We start from the raw sequence: 23,239 nt of genomic DNA, 5'->3' as shown, positions 1-23,239 counted from the left end.
ATCTAAAGGCAGACTATAATCTAAATGGACATAAGTTACAGATGAGTAAAGTACCAAGGGATCCAGTTTTTCTTTTGCATGATTCACAAAAATGTTAGCCGTGCAACAAGTGGTTAGGAGGGGAAATAGCTGATTGGCCTTTATTGTAAGCGGGTTGGAGTTTAGAAACAGGGATGTATTGTTACAATTATGGAAGAGTGGGCAGCATGGTTAGTGTAGTGGTTAGCAGTAAGTAGTTTGTACATTCATCCTATGTCTGCATGGATTTCTTCCAGGTGCACAGGATTCCTCCTAAAATATATGCATTAGTAAGTTAATTGGACACATGAGTTGATTTGGGATTTGTGGGCTAGAAGGGTCTGTTGCTGTGCTGTATCTCCAAATTACATTGAAAATGAAAAAAGATATGGGTGTGGCCACCCTGGAGAACTGTGCATTGTTTTTGGAATCCTTATTTTTAGCAAGAATAAACTGGCACTGGACGAAATCCCAAAGAGATTCACTCAGTTAATGCCTGGGGTGACAATAGGTGCAGAGGTGGGCCATTCGGCCTTTCGAGCCAGCACTACCATTCACTGTGATCATGGCTGATCATCCACAATCAGTTCCCTGTTCCTGATGTCTCCCTATATCCTTTGACTCTTATCTTTAAGAGCTCTATCTAACTCTTGAAAGCATCCAGAAAATTGGCCTCCACTGCCTTCTGAGGTAGAGCATTCCATAGATCCATAATTCTCTGGGTGAAAAAGTTTTTACCCAACTCTGTTAAATGGCCTACCCCTTATTCTTAAACTATGGCCTCTGGCTCTGGGCTCCCCCAACATCAGGAACATGTTTCCTGCCTCTAGTGTGTCCAATACTTTAATAATCATATGTTTCAATCAGATCCCCTCTCATCCTTCTAAATTCCACACATCTAAAGTCCAGTCACTCTTTCAGCATGTAACAGTCCCGCTATTCTGAGAATCAACTTTATGAACCTACACTGAACTCCCTCAATAGCAAGAATGTCCTTCTTCAAATTTAGAGACCAGAACTGCATACAATACTCCAGGTGGGGACACCTAGGGCCCTGTACAATTGCAGAAGCACATCTATGCTCCTATGCTCAACTCATCTTGTTATGAAGGCCAACATGCTATTAGCTTTCTTCAACTGCCTGTTGTACCTGCATGCTTACTTTCAGTGACTGATGAACAGGGACACCTAGATCTTGTGGTACTTTCCTTTTTCCTACCTTGACACCATTCAGATAGTAATCAGCCTTCCCGTTCTTGCCATCAAAGTGAATAACCTCAAATTTATCCACATTAAACTGCATCTGCCATGCATCTGCCCACTCACCCAATCTGTCCAAGTCCCCCTGCATTCTCATAACATCTTCCTCTCATTTCACACTGCTACCCAGCTTTGTGTCATCTGCAAATTTGCTAATGTTACTTTTAATTCTTTCATCTGAATAATTAATGTCTATTGTAAATAGCTGCGGTCCCAGCACTGAGCCTTGTGGTACCCCACATGTCATTGCCTGTCATTCTGAAAGGGACCCGTTAATCCCTACTCTTTATTTCCTGTCTGCCAACCAATTTTCTATCCATGTCAGTACCCTACCCCTAATACCATGTGCTCTAATTTTGCCCACCAGGCTCTGATGAGGGACATTATCAAAGACTTTTTAAAAGTCCAGGTACACTACGTCCACTGGCTCTCCTTTGTCCATTTTCATAGTTACATCCTCAAAAAATTCCAGAAGATTAGTCAAGCATAATTTCCCATTTGTAAATCCATATTGACTCAGACCAATCCTGTTACTGCTATCCAAACGTGCTGTTATTTCATCTTTTATAATTGACTCCAGCATCTTTCCCACCACAGATGTCAAGCCTGTTTTCTCTCTCCCTACTTTCTTAAAAAGTGGGATAACATTAGCTATGCTCCAATCCAGAGGAACTGATCCTGAATCTATAGAAAATTGGAAAATGATTACCAATGCATTAACGATTTCTAGAATCACCTCCTTAAATAGCCTGGGATGCAGACCATCAGTTCCTGGGGTTTTAATCAGCCTTCACTCCCATCAATCTACCCCAGTGGTTCTCAACCTTTTTCTTTCCATTCACATACCACTTCAAGTAATCCCTGTGCTATCAGTGCTTTGTGATTAGTAAGGGATTGCTTGAGGTGGTATGTGAGTAGAAAGAAAAAGGTTGAGAACCACTGGTTGACCCAACACCATTTTCTTCCTAACATGAATTTCCTTCAGTTCCTCCATTACCCTAGGTTCTCTGTCCACTATTACATCTGGGAGATAGTTTGTGCCTTCCCTAGTGAAGATAGATCCAAAGTACCTGTTCAATTTGTCTGCCTTTTCTTTGATTCCCATAATAATTTCACCCATTTCTGTCTTTAAGGGACTAACTTTGATCTTATCTAATGTTTTCCTCTTCACCTAACTAAAGCAACTTTTACTATCCTCCTTGATGTTCTTGGCTGGCTTACCTTCATACCTCATCTTTTCTCCCCACATTGCCTTCTTAGTTATCTTCTGTTGCTCTTTAAAAATATCCCGATCCTCGGGCTTCTCACTTACCTTTGCTGCTGTTGTACTTTTATTTTTATACTGTCCTTGACTTCCCTTGTCAGTCATGGTCTCCCCTTACTGCTCTTAGAATCTTTCTTCCTCTTGGGAATGAACTGATCCTGCATCTTCTGTATTCCTAGAAATACCTGCCATTGTTGTTCCACTCTCATCACTGTTGGGGCATCTTTCCAGTCAACTTTGGCCACCTCCTCCTTCGTGGCTCTTTAGTCCCCTTTGAGATGTTTGTTATGTCACTAATGGCAAAAGAAATTAGATCTTCATGATTTGGAGTTCAGAAAATTAAGGCAAATGTTATTGAAACACAAGATCCTATTGGGGCATGACAGGGTAGATGTGATGCCAGAATTGGGCATAGCTACAAGATTAGGGGGAGGTAATTTAAAGGTATGATGTGAACGAACTTCTCCCAGAAGGTGGTGACTCTGGAATTCTCTACCCTAGAGGATTTTGTCGGCCAGAACATTAAAGGGGAAGGAGGAAAATGCTTGAAACATCAGTAATATGAAAACTGTAGGACATTGGTATTGAAGTGATGGGGCCTGAAGCAGATCAGAAGTAATCATATTGAATGGCAGGACAGGTTTGAGCGGCCTACTCTTACTCCAATTTTCTTATGTTGTTTTTGGGCATTATTGAGTGCTGGTGTACAGCAAGTTGAGAGACCATCCCAGGTTTGCACCTCACTTTGAAGGCAGGAGGCAAAGGTTTTGCTTGTGAGCTGTGGAGGTAGATCTTCCTCCTCAAGAGTTTTTTCCATCCTGGTAAATCAGAGCATCCCAGTAGCAGCCCACATTCTGGAAGGCGTACTCTAATTATTAGCATTGAAAGAAGAGCAGAGTATACTGGTAGGCCAATCAGGCCTGCCCCACTGTTTATAGTGATCATGGCTGATCTACGCTGGCCTCAGCTCTTCTGTGCCAGTTCCCCATCACCTTCAATATCTTTCAAATAATTATCTCTTCTTCTTTGGCTTGGCTTCACGGACGAAGATTTATGGAGGGGTATGTCCACGTCTGCTGCAGGCTCGTTGGTGACTGACAAGTCCGATGCGGGACAGGCAGGCACGGTTGCAGCAGTTGCAAGGGAAAATTGGTGGGTTGGGGTTGGGAGTTGGGTTTTTCCTCCTTTGTCTTTTGTCAGTGAGGTGGGCTTTGCGGTCTTCTTCAAAGAAGGTTGCCGCCCGCCGAACTGTGAGGCGCCAAGATGCACGGTTGGAGGCAATATCAGCCTACTGGCGGTGGTCAATGTGGCAGGCACCAAGAGATTTATTTAAGCAGTCCTTGTACCTCTTCTTTATCTAAGCCCACCTTAAGTATACTTAAGGATCTGGGCTTCGCAGTCCTCTTGGGAAGAGACTTTCAGAGATTCAATGCCTTCTATGCCTTTGATAATACAGTGGTAACATTCTCATCTCTGAAGCTGAGAGCTGTGGGTTCAAGACCCTGTCCACAACAATGCCCTTCTAGAGTAATTCTTCAGTGCAATGCTTAAGGAGTGGTTGGGGGGGTGGGGGGTTGCTGTCTGAACTACTATCTTCTGTTACATTCCTGCTGGTTAGAAAATAAAGGTTAACAACCAAGTACTTCAAAAAAAGGCCCTAATTATCCATCATGTATCCTTCAGTCAACAGGACTTATAGAGCTGGTCTCCTGTTCCATTTTCTAAATTGCAACAGTGACCCAACATACTTCATTACTATAAAGTAGTGAACTGCTGTAAATGCCTTGTGTTATCTTGAGCTTATAAAAATGTGGTGATACACCACTACCCTACTGCAGGGGGCAACCTGTGTACCTGTAGAAGAGCACTGGAGGACAAGGCAACACCTGGCCGGCTGTCAGTCAGCCGACCCAAATGGACCAAGCCCCTCCTGGTTGGCTGCCAATCACCCTCCGGGATATAAGCTAGATCCGGCTCTTCGAGGCCAGTCTCAGAGCTTGCAACAACATTCTCACAGTCAGATCTGTGGAAGATTATGTTGAATAAAGCCTGTAGAACAGACTATTTTGTGTGTTTGGTTCTGTTCGATAGCGCACCACAATTTATTCAACATAAAATTTGAAGCTGCTATGGAAAAACTCCTGAGTGCCGGGAGCCTTGAAGTCGACCCACGCCACCCAGAAGTGAGGCACGCTTCGAAATCTGGAAACACATGGTCGAAGCAATCATCGAGGCACACGCCGACCAACAGAAATGGGTTCGTTTTACTCCACTCAAAGCTGGGTCCCCAAGCCTTCCAGGCCCTCAAAGACTGCACCGGGTACTCGGAAGCGAAGAACACCCTAGGGACAATGTATAACCTCCCACAAACGTGGTCTTTGCAAGATACCTTCTGAGTATTCGTGCCCAGCTGCCTGGAGAGATGGCCAAGTCCTACCTGGGAGCCCTTTGTGAGTTAGCCTGATTGGCAGAACCTGGGGTAAATGAAAGGGAGGTCGAAAAGTTGATCAGGGACACCTACATCCGGTGTCTTTACGTGAGAGCCATTAGACAGAAGCTGCTGGAGGACAATATCTACTCCCTGGCCAAAACAGTGGAGTTATGTCGAACCCTGGAGACAGCAGTCATGCACACTGAAGCCTTCGACTCCAGGCTTCCCCAGGCCTCCGTGTGGTTAGCACAGACAGCAGCTGTGGCCCAAAGCCAGACGGTGGACAAGAACATCGCTGCTGCGGGTGCCCCGGGCCCTTATAAGTACTGTGGGTCAGATTGTGAATCGCGCCAAAACTACCCAGCCAGAAATCAGTACTGTTCAAGATGTGTCAAGAAAGGCCACTTCGCTAAAGTATGTCTTTCAAAGCCTCTCAGCAGCTCAGCAGTCCTCTACGACCTGCCCTCCTCCTTCCCAGTCCCAGCCACATATGATTGCTGGGCGACGCCATTGCCCCCTCAGCTATTTCCGGCCTCGCCGGCAATGATTGCGCCCAGACCAGCCATTGCCCTCGCCAGTGACGCCCCACTAAGACGCCACTTCCGCGGACTGCAATGGTGTCACTTCAGGTCCACAGGGTGACGTCACTTCCGCCGCCTGCGATGTCGTTACCAGCACCGACGGCGTGATGTCATTTCCCTGGCACAACCAGCACAGCCGGGAAGGAAGGCCAGCCATGCCGCCCCCACGCACCCTCACGCGGCACCGCCATCTTGGGCTGGATAAGCGCAGGTGCCACTGCCACCCAGGCCCTCCCAGACCTACAACAAGCACAGTACTGATGACGATGTGGTCAACACGGGCACTGACCCAAACCACCTTACTGATGCACCCCGCACCTCCGAATGCTGCCGATCACCTCCCACCACACCCCAAGCCTACAGAGAGCACCACCAGTCAACACTCACCTCTTGCAACACCTGCAGAGGACACCGCCGGCTGCAACTCGGCTCCGCCATCGGGGAATGTCAACTTGGACCCCGAAATGGTCCTAGCAGCCACCACTTTGACCAGGGCATCTCTCACGGCCTCAGGCGCTCCATGATGGACATCAAATTCAATGGACAGGTAACAAAGTGCCTAATCAACAATGGTAGCACCGAGAGCTTTATTCACCCGAGCATGGCCCACTCCCTAAAACTCAAAATCCACCCCACCACCTTCTCTATCACATTCGCCGCCTAGGACCCAACTATTAATACCCTCAAGCGCTGCTCGACCAATCTGACTGTTGGGGAGGGGGAAAAGACATACACCAGGTTCAGGCTCCTGGTCATGCCCAAACTCTGCACCCCAGTCCTCCTGGGTTTAAACTTCCAATGCCACCTGCAGAGCATCACTCTCTCCTTCGTGGGGGGGGGCCTTACCCCCACTCACACTCCACAGCACACTGGCCAACCTGTGGCCTCTCCACGCTGTGCATCACCCCTCCCACCCTCTTCTCACATCTCACGCCAGACTGCAAGCCGATAGCCGCCAGAAGTAGGCACTATTGCACTGCGGACAGAGACTTCATCGGGGCAGAGGTGAGGCGGCTTCTGGCGGAAGGCATCGTAGAGCCCAGCAACAGCCCATGAAGAGCCCAAGTCCTGGTGGTCAAAGGGGGCAACAAGCCAAGGATGGTTATGGATTACAGCCAGACCATCAACTGGTACACCCAGCTGGACGCCTATCCCTTACCGAGGATAGCCAACATGGCCAACAAGACAGCCTGTTACCAGGCCTTCTCCACGATTGACCTGAAGTTGGCCTATCACCAACTCCCTGTCTACCTGCGGGACAAGCCTTACACCGCATTCGAGGTGGACAGGCACCTTTACCAGTTCCGCCGAGTTCCATTTGGGGTCACGAACGGGGTCTCCGTCTTCCAGCGGGAGATGGATCGCCTGGTAGACCGGTACAAGCTAAAGGCGACTTTCCCATACCTGGATAATGTCACCATCTGTGGTCACGACGCAAACCTGGAGAAATTTCTCCAGACGGCTGAGGAGCTGAACCTCACTTACAATAAAGAGAAGTGCATGTTCAGCACCACCCACCTTGCTGTCCTGGGGCACATCGTGGCACATGGTGTCATCGGTCTGGATCCAGAATGGATGCACTCATTAATGGAACTGCCCCTTCCCCCCACACTCAAAACCCTCCACAGGTGCCTCAGCCTTTTTTCTTATTTCTCGCAGTGGGTTCCTCACTTCTTGGACAAGGTCCACCCACTGGTCCAGGCCACAACTTGATATAGACGAGTACTCCCGCTTCCCTTTTGCCATCCCATGCCCAGACACCACCACAGCCAATGTCATCAGGGCACACTGATACAGATCTTCACCATTTCCGGCTCCCCACATTCATCCACAATGACTGGGGGTCTAGTTTCATAAGTGAGGAACTATACCAGTACCTGACATCAAGGGGCATCGCGACTATCGCACGACTAGTACAACCCAAGAGGTAATGGACAGGTGGAGCGCGAGAATGGGTTACTCTGGAAGGCAGTCCTCTTGGCCCTTAAGTCTAAGGGGTGGTCCGCAGAATACTGCCAGAACAAGATCCATGCCATCAGGTCACTCTTGTGCACGGGTACCAACGAGACCCCTCATGAAAGCCTGTTTTCGTTCCCCGGAAAATTGGCAACCGCAACATCACTCCCAGCATGGCTCACATCCCCGGGACTGGTGCTCCTGCGTAGACACTTGCAGGCACACAAGGCCAAACCCCTGGTCGAGCAGGTGTTCCTCCTACACGCAAACCATAACTACGCCTACATTAGGTTCGGCAGCGGCAGGGAGGACACCATCTCAACGAGGGACCTGGCACCAGCAGGAGCACCCACCACAGCACAACAGCATCTGCCATCCCAGGACCACGCTGGCCTGACATACTCCCTGACTCCGGACAGCTATGGGACACCCAAGACCACCCCGGGAACCCAACCATTTGGGACGAACCCGCCCCCCCCCACCCATCCAACGCATCACACACACCTCAACCCTGGCTGCCCCGGCCACCCCACCGTGCTGCACCGTGCCAGCCGCTCCGGCCCCCACCCCCAGCTCCCACTTACCCTTGCCGACCTGTGACCAGGAGCCAACCCTGTGTTGGTCCCAGTGACTCCAACAGCCAATGGACCTTCTAAACTTGTAAATAATGTATATATATTTTGGAGCTCTGGTAGTTCATGGGCTGTAACCTCCCCCTCCCTCTGGGACAATTTTAAAGAAGGGGGTGAATGTGGTGATACACCACTAGCCTACTGCAGGGGGCAACCTGTGTACCTGCAGAAGAGCACTGGAGGACAAGGCAACACCTGGCTGGCTGTCATTCAGCTGACCTGAATGGATGAAGTCCCACCCAGTTGGCTACCAATCACCCTCCGGGATATAAGCTAGATCTGGCCCTTCGAGGCCAATCTCAGAGCTAGCAACAGCATTCTCACAGCGAGATCTATGGAAATTTATGTCGAATAAAGCCTTTAGAACACTTCTGTTCGATAGCGCACCACAAAAAGGTGTTATTGGGGCACCATTGGTTGAGTTGTAGCGTGTTGTGAGTGAGCGCAGCGAAGAGACTGAGACAACAGGCTGGTACCGAGTATCACAACTGGTTTATTTTGAATTCTGTGCTGCAACCTTTAAGCCCATCCTCAGTACCGCACATAACATACTGGCACTTGCATCCCGATGATGCAAGCACGTACGCAACCTTCTGGTCTGTACTGGAAGAGATGGTCTCATGCCACTATCCTTGCTGCGGTTGGCCCACCGACTGCATGTGGCAAACGTGCATCACCACAGAGTGAACAAAGAGTAGTCGGAGGGACTCAATAGATCAGTCAATGTTTTGGGTTGGAAGTCAAAATGTTGACTGACCACTTTTTAGTTTGAAAAATTGATTACAATTCAGTGCAGGGGATTGCATGGGAATGTTAAAGCCACAGCTTTACCACACATGTTAAAGTATTCAAGTGAAGAATCTAGATCAGCATGTGCCAGAGGAAAATGTGGCAGCAAGTTTGTACACTGGCAGATCCATCAAACTGCAATGAATTAAAATACTCAGACCCTCTGTATTACTGATATAGGAGAAGTGTTAAGCATCGACAATCTTTGTTCAGATCAGACAAGTTTTTGCATAAGAAATTATTGGCTTTGTACATAATTAATCTGAGATTTTTGTTTCTAAAATTATATGAACCAGATCTGTGTAATTGGTTTGCCACCTCAGCAGAGAGAAAGATGTTTTGCCAATATTTTCAAATAAATGTATTTTTTTATTTCAGGTACATATTGGTAAGAAAATTTTTCTGTTTTCTGAATATCCAGAACAAGAAAAGTTAGGTAGTCATGATGAAATCTGTCACAGTTTGTGACTTCAATAAGTTGTACACTGCACCATCTAATCAATAGATGGTGCAGTATACCACTAAATAAGGAATCCATTTTATAACGTGAATTTAAACACTGCAGCTCCTGCAGAAGGAAATGTTACTGGTCTCATATTATTTGTTTTCCAACTCTGCACCTTCAGAATGAAAGTAACTAAACTATTCTAATTTATTTTTTCAGTCTATTTCCTTCTTTAATCTTGTGGTACAGTTCCAGTTAGATTATGCTTAATATTTGTTGGACAGTCTTAGAGATACCAGATGCACACAATGGCCTGATAGAAGAGGAGATCTGTCTTGCTGGTTAAGGATTGTGTCCAGGGATTTGCAGCTGATACAAACATTGTGCAATTGCATTGAGAATACAGTTCCTGGTTGACGCACCCAGCCCCTCTCAAAACTGGCTGCTATGCACAGAGTTTATTAAAAGGATCAAGGATGTAGTGGAAGAGGAAGTCAGAAAATGTTTAACCAATCTCTTTACATTGGAGACCAAAGTAAAAGTGTTGGTAGTATAACCTAGAAATTTTTCTGTATGCTATGTAATTTAGTCTAAATTGTAGGGTTTTTTGAGCAGAATGGTCTTGGTAAATATGATGCATGGGAGAGCTGCTGGATCTGCAAGGTCTTTGCCACCCACTTGCATGTATTTTATTTTGGCATTCAGCCCCATGAGGGGTTCAGGAAAGACCAGAGAAACAGATTAATAAGTGGCTTCTGTACGAGTAAACTGGGACTAACCTTCCTTATCCAGTGCATACCACATTTTTCCTTTTTAAAATTTTTTATGGTTTAACATGTATCCTTACTTACAAAATTTTAAGGAAAACACATAAGAAGTCATCTCAAATACAAGTATAAAAGAAAAAATTGATGGAACTACATTCGAGAGTTTCTTGATCCACATGAGAAACAAGTAATTGAATTAATCTGTGATGACCATGTTAAACCCATATTTACCAAATAAATTAATAAAAAGAAAACAAATGAAAAAAATCCTAAAAACTGAATCTAATTTACCACCTCCTTCTAATCAAGGTTACCTCTTTTTTTTTTAAAAAAAAGGGAAATTGTGGATCTGATAGTGACTTTCAGAGAGAGAATCTCCAAAACATTCAAGATTCTTAATTGTTCTAGTCATGATAGTATTCTATGAATGGGCCCCATATCCTTTACAAATTGAAACTTTTTATCTTTAATGTTGAATGCCACATTTTTGCACGTCTCCCTTAACCATACCCTTCACAATCTGACCGATTTTCCTGATTTAACTCTCCACTTTTGTGGAGTTCGTGTGTGTAAGGCCCTGCCAATACACAAGATGCCCTGAGCGTTCTTGATATTCTAAAGCTATATGAATGGAGTGTTGAACTCTAATCTAAAGCAGGTCTTCTCCCACATTCCCATCCCCAGCATCACCTCCCGTTTGAATGTGCCATTGAGGCAAGGAATTATTCTGAGATCATGGTACTGATCAGTGGACCCTGGCTGAGTGGCTTAGCGATAAATAAGATACACTAATTGTTCTCTTTTTCAGGTGAATGAAAAAACATTGATGGTGAAACTGATGATAAGCAACTTGAATGTCCACTCTCCATTTAACATTTCTCAGCTGACTATCCTGGATGCCATTAGTGGTCTAAATATTCTGAGTAATATTGGAAATGAAACTGAATTGGGATTCCAGACTTACACTAAAGAATCTCTCCAAGGTACAGCAGTCCTCTGTGTTCATTCATTTGTTCAATTATAAGTCACCTCTGTGAAAAGAGAACTGAAATAAACTGGTAATTTCTAAATATCAGTGTTCAGGTTTGTCAGAGTACTTGCATGAGATCATATACAACCCTGAAATTCTTTTTCCTGTGAAAAAGGCAGAATTCCCACTAATTGAGTTTCTGATCAATAGGAACTCCCAGAACGTTGTTGTGGGGTACTCAGTGATGGTAATGCTATTTAATATCAAACATGGTTAGATTCTCTCTTTTTGAATATAGCTGTTGCCTGGGATGTTTACTCTTGTTACTGCCACATATTGGCTCATGCTTGAATGTTGTCAATGCTGCATGTGGGTGTGGACAGTTTAATTTACTGAAGAGATGCAGATCGATTAGAACGTCGCAAAATCATCAGTGAATATCCCTATTACTAACCTTGTGATGGAATAAAGGTTTTCAATTAAGTAGTTCAATTCAGGGCCTTGTCCTGAACAACTGTTGGGCTGAAATACTGGGGCTGGTATGATTGATTTTCAGCAAACTTATTAGTAATATCCATTGGACTGTGGCCAGTTTACTATATTGCCAGCTTTTGAAGAGGGCAGTGAGAGAATATGTGGATTGTGTTCACCCTGAAATTTGTTGGTAATGTTAATTAAGATTCACCTTGTTATGTTAATTTGATGCTCTCAGTTATCTTGATTGAAAGAGGCTTGTGGGAGAATTGGGAGAGAGGTATTGATGGGCACAGGTGAGAGAATAAATTACGGGAAATATGTAGGGATTGCTCTGATTGCAGCACTGACAATAGGATATATGGCCTCCTGTTATATTGTAAACAAATATGGAATTACTTTCCTTGGGAAGAAAAGGATTTTAAAAAATTATTTCATTGTTTGCATCATTGCAGGAAAAACTGAATAAAACATTAATCAAATATCCAAAGCCAATGTTACAAAAAACTTTTATATTTTTCTCCCCATGTTCCCCCCACCCAAAAGTAAGAAAAGAAACACTTACCATTTAATATACAATAATATTAGCATAGACAATCATTAATTGTTCTTAAAAATTACTAATTAAGAGGAGTGGATGTAAAATTACCCATAAAATCCATATATGGTTTCCAAGTACTATAAAAATTTTAACCTTAAACTATACGTAATTTTTTCCAAAGGTATACAAGTTCCCATCTCATTATACCATCTACTTAATAACGCTTCTCTATCATCTTTCCATGATGTCGCTATACATTTCTTTGCAGTTGCTATTGCAAGACTTAAACATTTTTCTTGGTATTTGTCCAATTTCAATTTTATATTTTCATAGATATCTCCAAGTAAAAATCTTCTTGGATCCTTTGATATCTTTATCTTCATAATTTACCCTTCCTATCAGTGTTAGTGGTAAATCTTTCCAATGTTCTAAGTCATCTTGTAATTTCTTCATTGATAGCTGATAATTTAATTTGTATAGATGGCCTAAGTAATACCTAAGTATCGGATTGCTTGTGTATGCCATTTAAATGGTGATTCTTTTCTAAACTCTGTGTAATCCTCATTATTCATTGGCATCGCTTCACTTTTATTTGCATTGATCTTGTACCCCGATATTTCTCCATATTCCTTCAATTTCTTATGTAGTTCTTTTATTGATAATTCTGGTTCTGTTAAATATACTATGATGTCACCCACAAATAGATTGATTTTATATTCCTTCTCTTTTATTTTTATCCCTTTTATTTTCTGTTCTTATCAGTTCTGCCAATGGTTCTATTACTAAATCGAACAGTGAGGGAGATAGTGGACATCCCTGCCTAGTTGACCTACTTAATTTAAATTGGTTCGATACATATCCATTTACTGTCACCTTCGCCATTGGACCTTTATATAATGCTTTAATCCAATTAATATATTTCTCTGGTAGGTTAAACCTCTGTAATACTTTGAATAAATAATTCCATTCTACCCTGCGTCTAAAGGAACAGCCACTGTTGGTATCTTATTTCCTTGTAGTGCATGGATTAAGTTAATGATATTGTCTGTTGTTCGTCTTTTCTTAATAAATCCCGTTTGATCTAGTTTTACTATTTTTGGTACACAGTTGGCCAATCTGTTTGCTAATAGTTTTGCTATTATCTTATAATCTGAGTTAAGTAGAGATCTTGATCTATATGATGCTGGTGTTAGTGGATCTTTCCCCGTCTTTGGTATTACTGTAATTATTGCTGTTTTACATGAATCTGGCAAGTTTTGTGTTTCTTCTATCTGGTTCATTACTTCCAGGAGAGGAGGAATTAATAACTCTTTAAATGTTTTATAGAATTCTATTGGGAGTCCATCCTCTCAAGGCATTTTATTGTTTGGTAGCTTTTTTAATATATCCTGTATTTCCTCTATTTCAAATGGTTTTGTCAATTTGTTTTGCTCCTCTTCTTGCAATTTTGGTAGTTCAAATTTAGCTAAAAACTCATCTATTTTGTCTTCTTTCCCTTCATTCTCAGTTCGATATAATTACTCGTAGATTTCCTTGAAGTTTTCATTGATCTCTGTTGGGTTATATGTAATTTGTTTATCCTTTTTCCTTGATGCCAATACCATTCTTTTAGTTGGTTCTGTTTTAAGCTGCCAGGCTAGTATTTTGTGCGTTTTTTTTTCTCCTAGCTCATAATACTTCTGCTTTATTTTCATTATGTTCTTCTCCACCTTATACGTTTGTAGTGTTTCATATTTTATTTTTTTGTCCGCCAATTCTCTTCTTTTTGTTGTATCTTCCCTGGTTGCTAGTTCTTTTTCTGTACTACTATTTCCCTTTCCAGCTGTTCTATTTCCCGATTGTAGTCCTTTTTCATCTTAGTTACATAACTTATTATCTGCCCTCTGATGAAGACTTTCATTGCATCCTATAATATAAATTTGTCTCTCATTGATTCTGTATTTATTTGAAAGTACATTTTAATTTGGCGTTCAATAAATTCTGTAAATTCTTGTCTTTTAAGTAGCATGGACTTTAATCTTCATCTGTATGTTCTTGGTGGTATGACCTCCAGTTCTATTGATAATAACAGGGGTGAGTGATCAGATAACAATCTAGCTTTATATTCTGTTTTCCTAACTCTCCCTTGGATATGGGCTGACAACAGGAACAGGTCAATCCTTGAGAATGTTTTGTGTCTACTCGAATAATATGAGTATTCCTTCTCCTTCTCCATATATCCAAAAGTTGAATTTCCTGCATTGATTTAAACATAAATTTGGCTACTTTGTTCTTTTTGCTAGTCTTTTGTCCAGTTTTATCCATATTTGAATCCAAATTAAGGTTAAAGTCCCCTCCTATCAATATATTCCCCTGCGTATCTACAATCTTCAAAAAAATCTTGCATAAACTTTTGATCCTCTTCATTAGGTGCATATATATTGACCAAATTCGAGAGTTCTGAATATATCGGACACTTTATCATTACATATCTCCCTCCTGGATCTATTATTTCCTCCTCTATTTTGATTGGTACATTTTTATTGATTAATATAGCTACACCTCTGGCTTTTGAATTATATGATGCTGCCGTTACGTGCCCTTCCCAGTCTCTCTTTAATTTATTGTGTTCCACTTCAGTTAGATGCGTTTCCTGCATGAATGCTATAATCTATTTTTTCATTTTTCAGTAAATTTAATAGCCTCTTCCTTTTGATTTGGTTATGTATTCCATTAATATTTATGGTCATATAGTTCAACATCGCCATCTCATACTCTGTTTACATCTCATTTCCGTTTCCTCACCACCACCCTTCCACTTTCCCCATTTTCATTTCTCAGTTTTCCTTTTTTGAACTCAATGTATGACCACACTTCTAAAACATAAAATACTTCATCCACACCCTCATCTAAAATTCCCTTAACCCCAAGTGTTCTCACCCCCCTCCCCCCCTCTGAGTCACCCCTTGTCCCTTGCTGGGCAATCACAACTCCCCTCTCCATTCGGACTGCGAACCCGTTCGCAAGTGTCAACTGATTTCACAGTGTCTGTTATTCTCTCCCACCCATCCCCCTCCAGAAAAGACTTTTATCTTCACATTAAAACAAAGCTCCCCCTCTTTTCTCTTTTTTTTATCCCCCTCCTTTTTTCCCCCCTTCTCCCTTACTTCCCTCCTTTAGTTCTTACTTGTACATTATTTTTACATCTTTATATGTAGTTTGTCGTCATTCTTCATTCTTCTTACATCTCTCCATCTCTCTTTCTGTCCTGCAGGCATTCTGCAAATTCTCGTGCTTTCTCCAGATCCAAGAACAGTCTGTTTTGCTCCCCCGGGATAACTATTTTAAGCACCGCTGGATAGCTTAACATAAATTTATAGCCTTTTTTCCATAGGATTGATTTTGTTGTGTTAAACTCCTTCCTCTTCTTTAGGAGCTCAAAACTTGTGTCTGGGTTAAAAAAAAAATTTCACCTTTGTATTTCAGTGATTTCTTGTCTTCTCTAATTTTATTCATTGCCTTCTCCCATATATTTTCTCTTGTCGTGTATCTCAGAAATTTTACTAAAACGGATCTTGGCTTTTGTTGTGACTGTGATTTCGGGGCTAATGATCTGTGCCCTTTCTATTTCCATTCCTTCCTGCATTTCTGGCATTTCCAGGACTTTTGGGATCCATTCTTTTATAAATTCTTTCATATCTTTGCCTTCTTCATATTCCTTTAGGCCTACTATCTTTATATTGTTCCGCCTTCTATAGTTTTCCATTATATCCATCTTCTGAGCTAACAACTCTTGTGTTTCTTTAACTTTTTTGTCACTTTCTTCCAATTTTCTTTTTAAGTCGTTCACTTCCATTTCTATCGCCATTACACATTCTTCCACATTTTCTAATTCTTTCCCTACATCTGTTATGACCAGCTCTATTCTACTCACTCTTCTGTACTTTTCATTTCACTAAATTCTATTGTCAACCATTATTTTTAATGCTTTCATTTGTTCTTGAAATTTTTTTTAACCTTTGTACTCTCTATTCATTTTACCTTCTATTCCTCTGTGCAGAGCTTGATGTTCTTCTTCTTCTTCTTCTGTGTCTGCTCTTAGGTTTGTGTCTTCTCCTTCTCTTCCTTGTATCTGTGTCTCTTCTGACTTTCTTGTTGAGCTGCTTGCCTCAGTTTGTTGGGGTTTTTTTTCATGGCTTCTTGATGTTGGTCCTCTTCTTCTGAGCTGGTTATCTGTTGGGCCTCCTGCTTCTGTGTTTCTTTCTCATCCCTCCCTTTCCCATTGCTTTCCTTTTCTACCAGCTGGGAGCCCTGCTGTCGGGCATCTCTCAGCTGTTCGTGCTGTGTAGGTTCTCCTCCCGTCGGTGTTCTCCTTATCCTTGTTGTGCGCAGTTGCGCACCTCTGTTTGGCTCAGTAAGCCATTTTTGCAGTCCCGTGGTCAGGAGGTCGCGACTCTGTGGGGTCTCCACTAACCTTGAGGAGCGGGCTCCTCTTTCCATGGTGGGTCCCTGCTTTTTCATGCAGGTAAGGCCTTCTCCCCTCTCTTCTGGCATCTTTCCTTTTTTTCCCCATTATTTTTGGTCTTTCTTTCTTGGGTGCCATTTTCTTTCTTTTCTTTATCTTTTATTTGTTGTGTTTTGTGTATCTGGGGCTTTGCTTTTCCTTCACTTTTTTTCTTCTTTTCTGGAGAGGGCTGGTATTCTCCTACCAGCCACTACTCCATCACGTGACTCCTCTCGGAACTTGATTATTGAGATGGATTTTTAGGAGTGCCATAGATGAAGTAAGAAAGGATAGAGAGAAAGCAGTGTTTAGGGAAGGAATTCTGAAGATTGGCAGTTGAAAGAATGTGATGTAGAGATTAAAACTAGGCATCTTGAGATATCTCCAGGATCTACGAAGCCTGTCCTTTGTGAATCAGAATTTCTTTCAAGGGAAGAACATGAATTTATGCCTGGATATGTTTCTGTGGTTCTGGGCCCAATTACTAACATCTGATCAACATACTCAGTCATCAAGCGTCAAATTCAACGGAGAGTCTTGCCATGGGAGTAGATTTTCAAAGTGTACCTGTCAGGAAGCAAGGTTGGAAGTGGTTGCCCTGATCTGATCTGTAATGCACTTTAGAACAGTTGTAAAAGCACATAAAGCTATGGCAGTAAACCTGAGTCAGGGAATTTATATGGAGTGAGAGATTATGAGAAAACTGAAATCTTGAACTGAAACCTTGAGAAAACTGAAATCTAGAGAAAGAAGCTGATGAGACCTTTGTGGAAACTGTGTTATAGAGATTATTTTTAAAAAAAATTAATTTAAAGATACAGCATGGTAATTGGCCTTTCTGGCCCATGAGCTTGCACCGCCCAATTACACACCTGTGACCAATTAACCCGCTAACCCTGTATCTCTTTGGAATGTGGGAGGAAACCAAAGCACCTGGAGAAAAACCACACAGACATGGGAAGAATGTGCAAACTCCTTACAGACAGTGGCAGATTCAAGCCCAGGTTGCTGGGGCTGTTTTGCCCATTATTTCAAAATGGCTTTTATTTTGTAGCTTGTGTATAGGTATATAAAAAATATATATATATATATATATCTCTATATACACTTTTTATTTCTTATTTAACAGCAGGTGAACACTACATAATAAACTATACTGCAACATTAAAGGCTGACGAACCTGAGGAAGAGAAGAATATTTCACTACCAGCTTACCTCACTATTGGCAGTAGTGTAGAGGTATTCTGTTTAAAGATTAATTCATTTACTGCCCTAGTTAATCATCAGTAAATCTTTATTCTACCAGTGGACGTTGTAAGCAACCCAAGTGGATTCCACATGAAAAATGCAAGGACTGAGAGGAAGTGTCTTAGCATTACTATATGCATAAAGAAGTTAGTCAATTTTGTTTTGAATTGAGGAGCAGTCTATTCCAAATGTAAGAACCCTGGAACTTGGAATTAATTGGATCTAATTGGATACTTCTACATTTGCATGGACTTTTTCTTCGTACTAACTTTTTATGTTATTTTATATATTTCCATCATTAAAGTTTTCTTGGTGAGAACAATTCAGATGATTTTTTTATCGGTGAGCTTAATGGTCTGATGCACATAGCCATTTGCTCTTCACTGTTGATGACTTTTTGTTGCAGTATCTTTTCACTTCAGTGATCCAAGTTAGATATTGAATATAACAATGTAAAGGAAGTAAACTCAAGTCACTTTTCTCTCTTGGAAGCATCGTTGCCTTTATTCAGGAGCTGATGTACCTATTCTCACCACATTTATTGCAAATCTAATCCAAACAGAGTCTATGTTCAGAGAAATGGAATGATTCCAGTTCCAGAAACAAAGACTTTCAATTACAAGGTCAGGCAAGGAATTGGAGTTATTCTCCTTGGAACAAATAAGGCTGCGGGGAGATTTAGAATCAAGTTATAGAGTTCTACAGGTTGGAAACTGGCTTTTCAACCCATCTTGTCCGTGTCAACTAAGCTAGTCCCATTTGCCTGCATTTGGCCCATATCACTCTTGACCTTTCCTATCCATGCACTTGCTGAAATGTCTTTGTAATGTTATGATTATCCCTGATTCTAGCATTTCCCTTGGCATCTTATTCCATGTACCCAACACTGTCTTTGTGAAGAAGGTGAGCCTCAGGTCTCTTAAGTCTTTTCTCTCTCCTCTTGAATTTATGCCCTCCAGTTTTTGATTGTCCTACTCTCCTATCCTGGAAAACAAGCTTATGATTATTTACTCTATCTATGATTTAGAAATGACCTTCTTAGCCTCCTCTGCTCCATGGAAAAAAAACTCCCAGCATGTGCAGCCTCGCCATATAATTCAAGCCCACCAATATTGGCAATATTATTGTGAATCCTTTCTGCACCATTTCCATCCTCCTGCGTCCCTCCTACAGCTAAGTGACTGAAACTGCACACAATGCTCCAAGTGCAGTTTCATTTTGTATAGTTGTAACACGATGTCCCTATACTGAATGCCCAGAATAATGAAGCTTTCTTTACAACGCTGTCCATCAGTGTTGTCACTTTCATGGAACTATACACCTCCACCCCACCCCCCTTTTTTTTTCTCCACAGCCATTCACTGTGCAAGTTCTGCCCTGGTTTAACCTATCAAAGTGCAGTACCTTACATTTGTTTAAGTTAAATACCAGCTGTCATTCTTTGGTCCACTTTCCCAGATGGTCTTGATTCTGTTGTAATGTGAGATTTAGAAGTGTTCAACATCATGATTTTTCTGACTGGGGAGGTTTATCCCTTAACCAGTGGTTCAAGAACATGGAACACAGATTTGTTTTTTTTAAATTTGAACCATTTCTTTAAACCACGTCCCCCCACCCCCATTCCTACTAATATTTTTGTGAAATGTTTGCACAGAGAATATTTATGATCTGAAATTCACTGACTTTGGAGGTGGTGAAAAGAGAATCAATTGGTGCCTTCAACGGGAACAGGTTCTTGTGAGAGAATAATTTGAAAAGCCATGGGAAAGAGGATATGGGACAAATGCACTTGCTGTTCTTGGATGCATCGATTCATTGGGGCAATCAGCCTGTATCCGTCCTGCAGTGATCATTGATTCCTTCTGCCTGGCTTCTAATTTTCTTTGAATGTTATCTGTTAATGCCACTCGTGTTCACCATTTATGCAGCTTTATACAAACATTCACTATTTTAGAATCATAGAAACCTCAAAAAATAACCTGTGGTTCTGGTTTTTCAAAGCAAGTTCTAATATTATGCAAAACTGCTTTAGTGAATGAAATATATACAGTTAACTATTTTCTTGTTGATTTCTGTCCTCTCTCCAGACCTTCAATATCAATTACCAGGTATGCAGGTCAACTAAAATTTTGTGTGCAAAGACAGCAAGATTTCGTTAACCTAAGTGTAGGCTTCTTTTTATTAAATGAGCAAAGTTGTCAAAAATACTACTCACTTTCTCAGTAGCTACCTCATGTTTAGTTTATTAACCTTTAGTGAATGGTTTACAAATATCCTTATTACTGATTTACTAATCAGAGAAGCCATTCATTCAGGATCTAGAGATCCCATGAGATGTTCTACACCACAACAAACCTTTTATTTTTTTTTTAAAAGCATTCATCTAATTCATTTGCATATTCCTGGAACCTGCTAAATCTGACCTTGTATTCTTTGTTTAGATAAAATAATATTGCATGTCAAAGTACCTATAAATAACACATATTTGAATATAGTAAAATTATTTTTTCATTATTTTTAAAGATTTTTCTTACTATAACATTCTTTGCATTTTTGATACCATTCCACAGCTGGGAGGATGATTGGGAACAAGTATTGCATTTTATTTCTAAATGTAATTTCCATAGAAAGTTTCATAGATTTTGTATGAAACTTTAGAGATATTGCACAGTTACAGGCCCTTCCAGCCCATGAGCCCTCACCACCTAAGTACACTCATGTAACCAGATAACCTACTAACCTTGTATGCCTTTGGAATGTTAGGATAAACTGGAGCACCCAGAAGAAATCCATGCAGACATAAGGATTATGTAAAAACTGCTTACAGACCGTGCCAGATTCAAACCCGGGTCACTGGTGATGTATAGCATTGAGCTACCACTACACTTTCAATGTTCTGTGTATTTTACAATCCATCATAATTGTATTTTTAAAGAAAAACACACCACACAGATACTGTCCTATATATTTAGTTCAAATAAAGTAAGGTGGGACTGAGCCCTTGCACATTGTTTTCCACCAGAGCTGCAGCCCTTGCAGCTGCACCCTGGACTGCGAAATCAACAACTTTCTCCTCGCGTAGAGAGTGATGGGAGGTGAATGCAGCCTCAATTTTAACATTAAAATTTTTTAGACAGGTACATGGATGGGAGGGATATGGAGTGGATGCAGAATGATAGTCAGCACAGACTAAAAGGGCCAAAGGGCCTATTTTATGTTCTGTAATGTTCTATGGTTCTATTCAGTCATGGATACTGCCTTCTGCCAGTTAAGCAAGAAGATTTTGGGTGGAGCAGGGACCCTCTTTTACTAAGGTGATGGTGTCCCAGGATCAGTTGTTGTCTATTTTGGATTGTATCCCTGGGAATAAATGTAGAGAATTAAATCGCTCTAATTTTAGAAGAAAGCAGATTGACGGACTATTTTTTTCTTTCCTTGCTCTGCTTTCCTCTCATTACATTTGGGGAAATGTTTTTTTTACTGCTTGGTTGAGGTTAACAGATTGGCTTGACAATGTTGTTCCCTGCAACATTTGGCTTTATCGTTAATTAAATTATTAACCATGTTAATTAAAATCTAACCTCCTCACTTTCAGGGGACCTATATACAGATTGGACAACTCCAGGCAGATTTCATACTGGTGAAGAAAGCATCTATTTGGGTACGTAGGAGCAGCATTTTGTGTTCTTGATTTGCTTAATGATAATGAGAGTTTATTGTCATACACACAAGTCCAAAGAACATAAAGGTAACCAGGTACATAAAATACATCAATAAACAATAAGTATAAATTAAGTTCAGAAATGCTCGACACAAAGGAATAAATCTGAAGTCTGCCAATGCCATAAAATTTAACTTGCCAAGAGTGTTATTATCTTGGCTGGTTGGATGCAAGTTTTCCACCTTTGCAATTTGAAAGACTATGAGTCTAGATTAATTTGGACAGTACTTGTCTGTGCATGATTGGATAGATTGAACTGAGGATAATTTCCAGTAAGTTGGCCTGGTACATTTAAAGCCTGTTTTTACTCATCCTGTTAATAATTGGTGCATTGAATATGAGGATTTACAACATTTCTTATTTACTATAGCCTATAATTAATTTTGTAAATACTTCCATATTTTCAAATTATGACAGATTCTTAGATGTTTTTTGGCGCTGTTCAAAAAGAAATTCAAGCTTTAGACTTTAGGTCGGCTTTACACTAATAAATGATAAAGTAACTGCTGTGATGACTCAACAATTGCAGAAATCCACGCTTCATTGATCTGGTTTAGGAGTTAAACTTGGAACAATTTAATCTTAATCATGTTGCTTCTCTGTGGTTTGAGCATTGGTGGAGTTCTGGGTTAACGTACCAGTCTGCACTGGAAGAAGTCGAGCAGGCAGACTAGAATGTCAATAAATGTGCCATGGTTCTGGAGCACAAGTTGGCCTCTTCATCACACATAGCTGAACACCTATCAGCGATAGGAGGGATCTTCTACCATTTATGAATCATCGGTGTAGCAATAGTGGTTATTGGTACAATTCTGTAAATGTTTTGTATTTCCTGAAGTCTTCACGGGACTTCCTGGTCATTTCAGAGTTTCTACATGAACCATTTTGTCCAGGAATTTGCTAGAGGAGAGAATCATACATTTTAATGCCAGGTAGCTAGGCATTTAAAGCTGCAATAAATGGTGAATCAAACGCATTTCAATTACTATGGAAGATCAAAGTCAAGAAACCGAGCAATGAGAGCTTTTCAACGGTACTAGTCTTTAATCCATTTGTACATGGAAACATTTTCCATATATCTCCTGTCACAATAATAGGAACAAGTTCAACTAACTAGTAATAGTCCTATCTGGAGCTTGATGGAAGCATCATTACTTTACCTATAACTTGGTCACCAATGTTGTTTAATATTTCTCTAGGTTCAAACATAGATTAAATAAACAAAATTTCTTTGACTGAGTGAGAGCAACTATTTTTATTTGTTCTGTGAATGTGGATGTTACTAGCAAACATTTATTATCAATATAGTGCATCAGGAAGAGAGTTTTACTTCTGGACACACATTGGTAAACCAGATGAGATTTTACAATAATCTGGTAGATTCATCACTAAGACCACTTTCTCTTCCCGCCCACTCTTAAATTCCATATTTCTTGAAATGTTCAATCTACCATAGTGGAATTCAAATTCATTTTATCAGAGCAGTAGTCAATAACTTTGACAGCCTGTTCAATATATTAAGTACCACAGGGAAGAGGAATTAAAATGCACTTGTTAAATTGAAGTCTATGGGAATCAAGGTTAAGGCTTAATGTCACATATTCCACAAAATTTTTTGAGGGTGGAGATCAATCATTCTAGTCCTGGGACTTTGCTGAA

At 41.2% G+C, this 23,239-nt stretch overlaps 1 protein-coding gene across 7 annotated transcripts in view; it reads left to right on the top strand.

Annotated features, from left to right (window-relative positions):
* Positions 1 to 23,239, top strand: part of LOC138757881 (limbin-like) — a 169,849-nt gene that overhangs the window by 15,460 nt on the left and 131,150 nt on the right. For 6 of the 7 annotated variants that reach the window (XM_069925935.1, XM_069925937.1, XM_069925934.1 and 3 more), the window contains 3 exons: positions 10,952 to 11,126; positions 17,741 to 17,850; positions 21,455 to 21,520. In XM_069925935.1, coding sequence (XP_069782036.1) covers positions 10,952 to 11,126; positions 17,741 to 17,850; positions 21,455 to 21,520 — 351 coding nt within the window. Of the gene's footprint in view, positions 1 to 10,951; positions 11,127 to 17,740; positions 17,851 to 21,454; positions 21,521 to 23,239 lie in introns of those variants that run through there. The other variant, XM_069925941.1, reaches the window with a different exon arrangement.

Source organism: Narcine bancroftii, chromosome 3, assembly GCF_036971445.1.
Source record: "Narcine bancroftii isolate sNarBan1 chromosome 3, sNarBan1.hap1, whole genome shotgun sequence".
NCBI classification, from domain to species: Eukaryota; Metazoa; Chordata; class Chondrichthyes; order Torpediniformes; family Narcinidae; genus Narcine; species Narcine bancroftii.
This window is presented reverse-complemented; position numbering and strand designations above follow the sequence as displayed.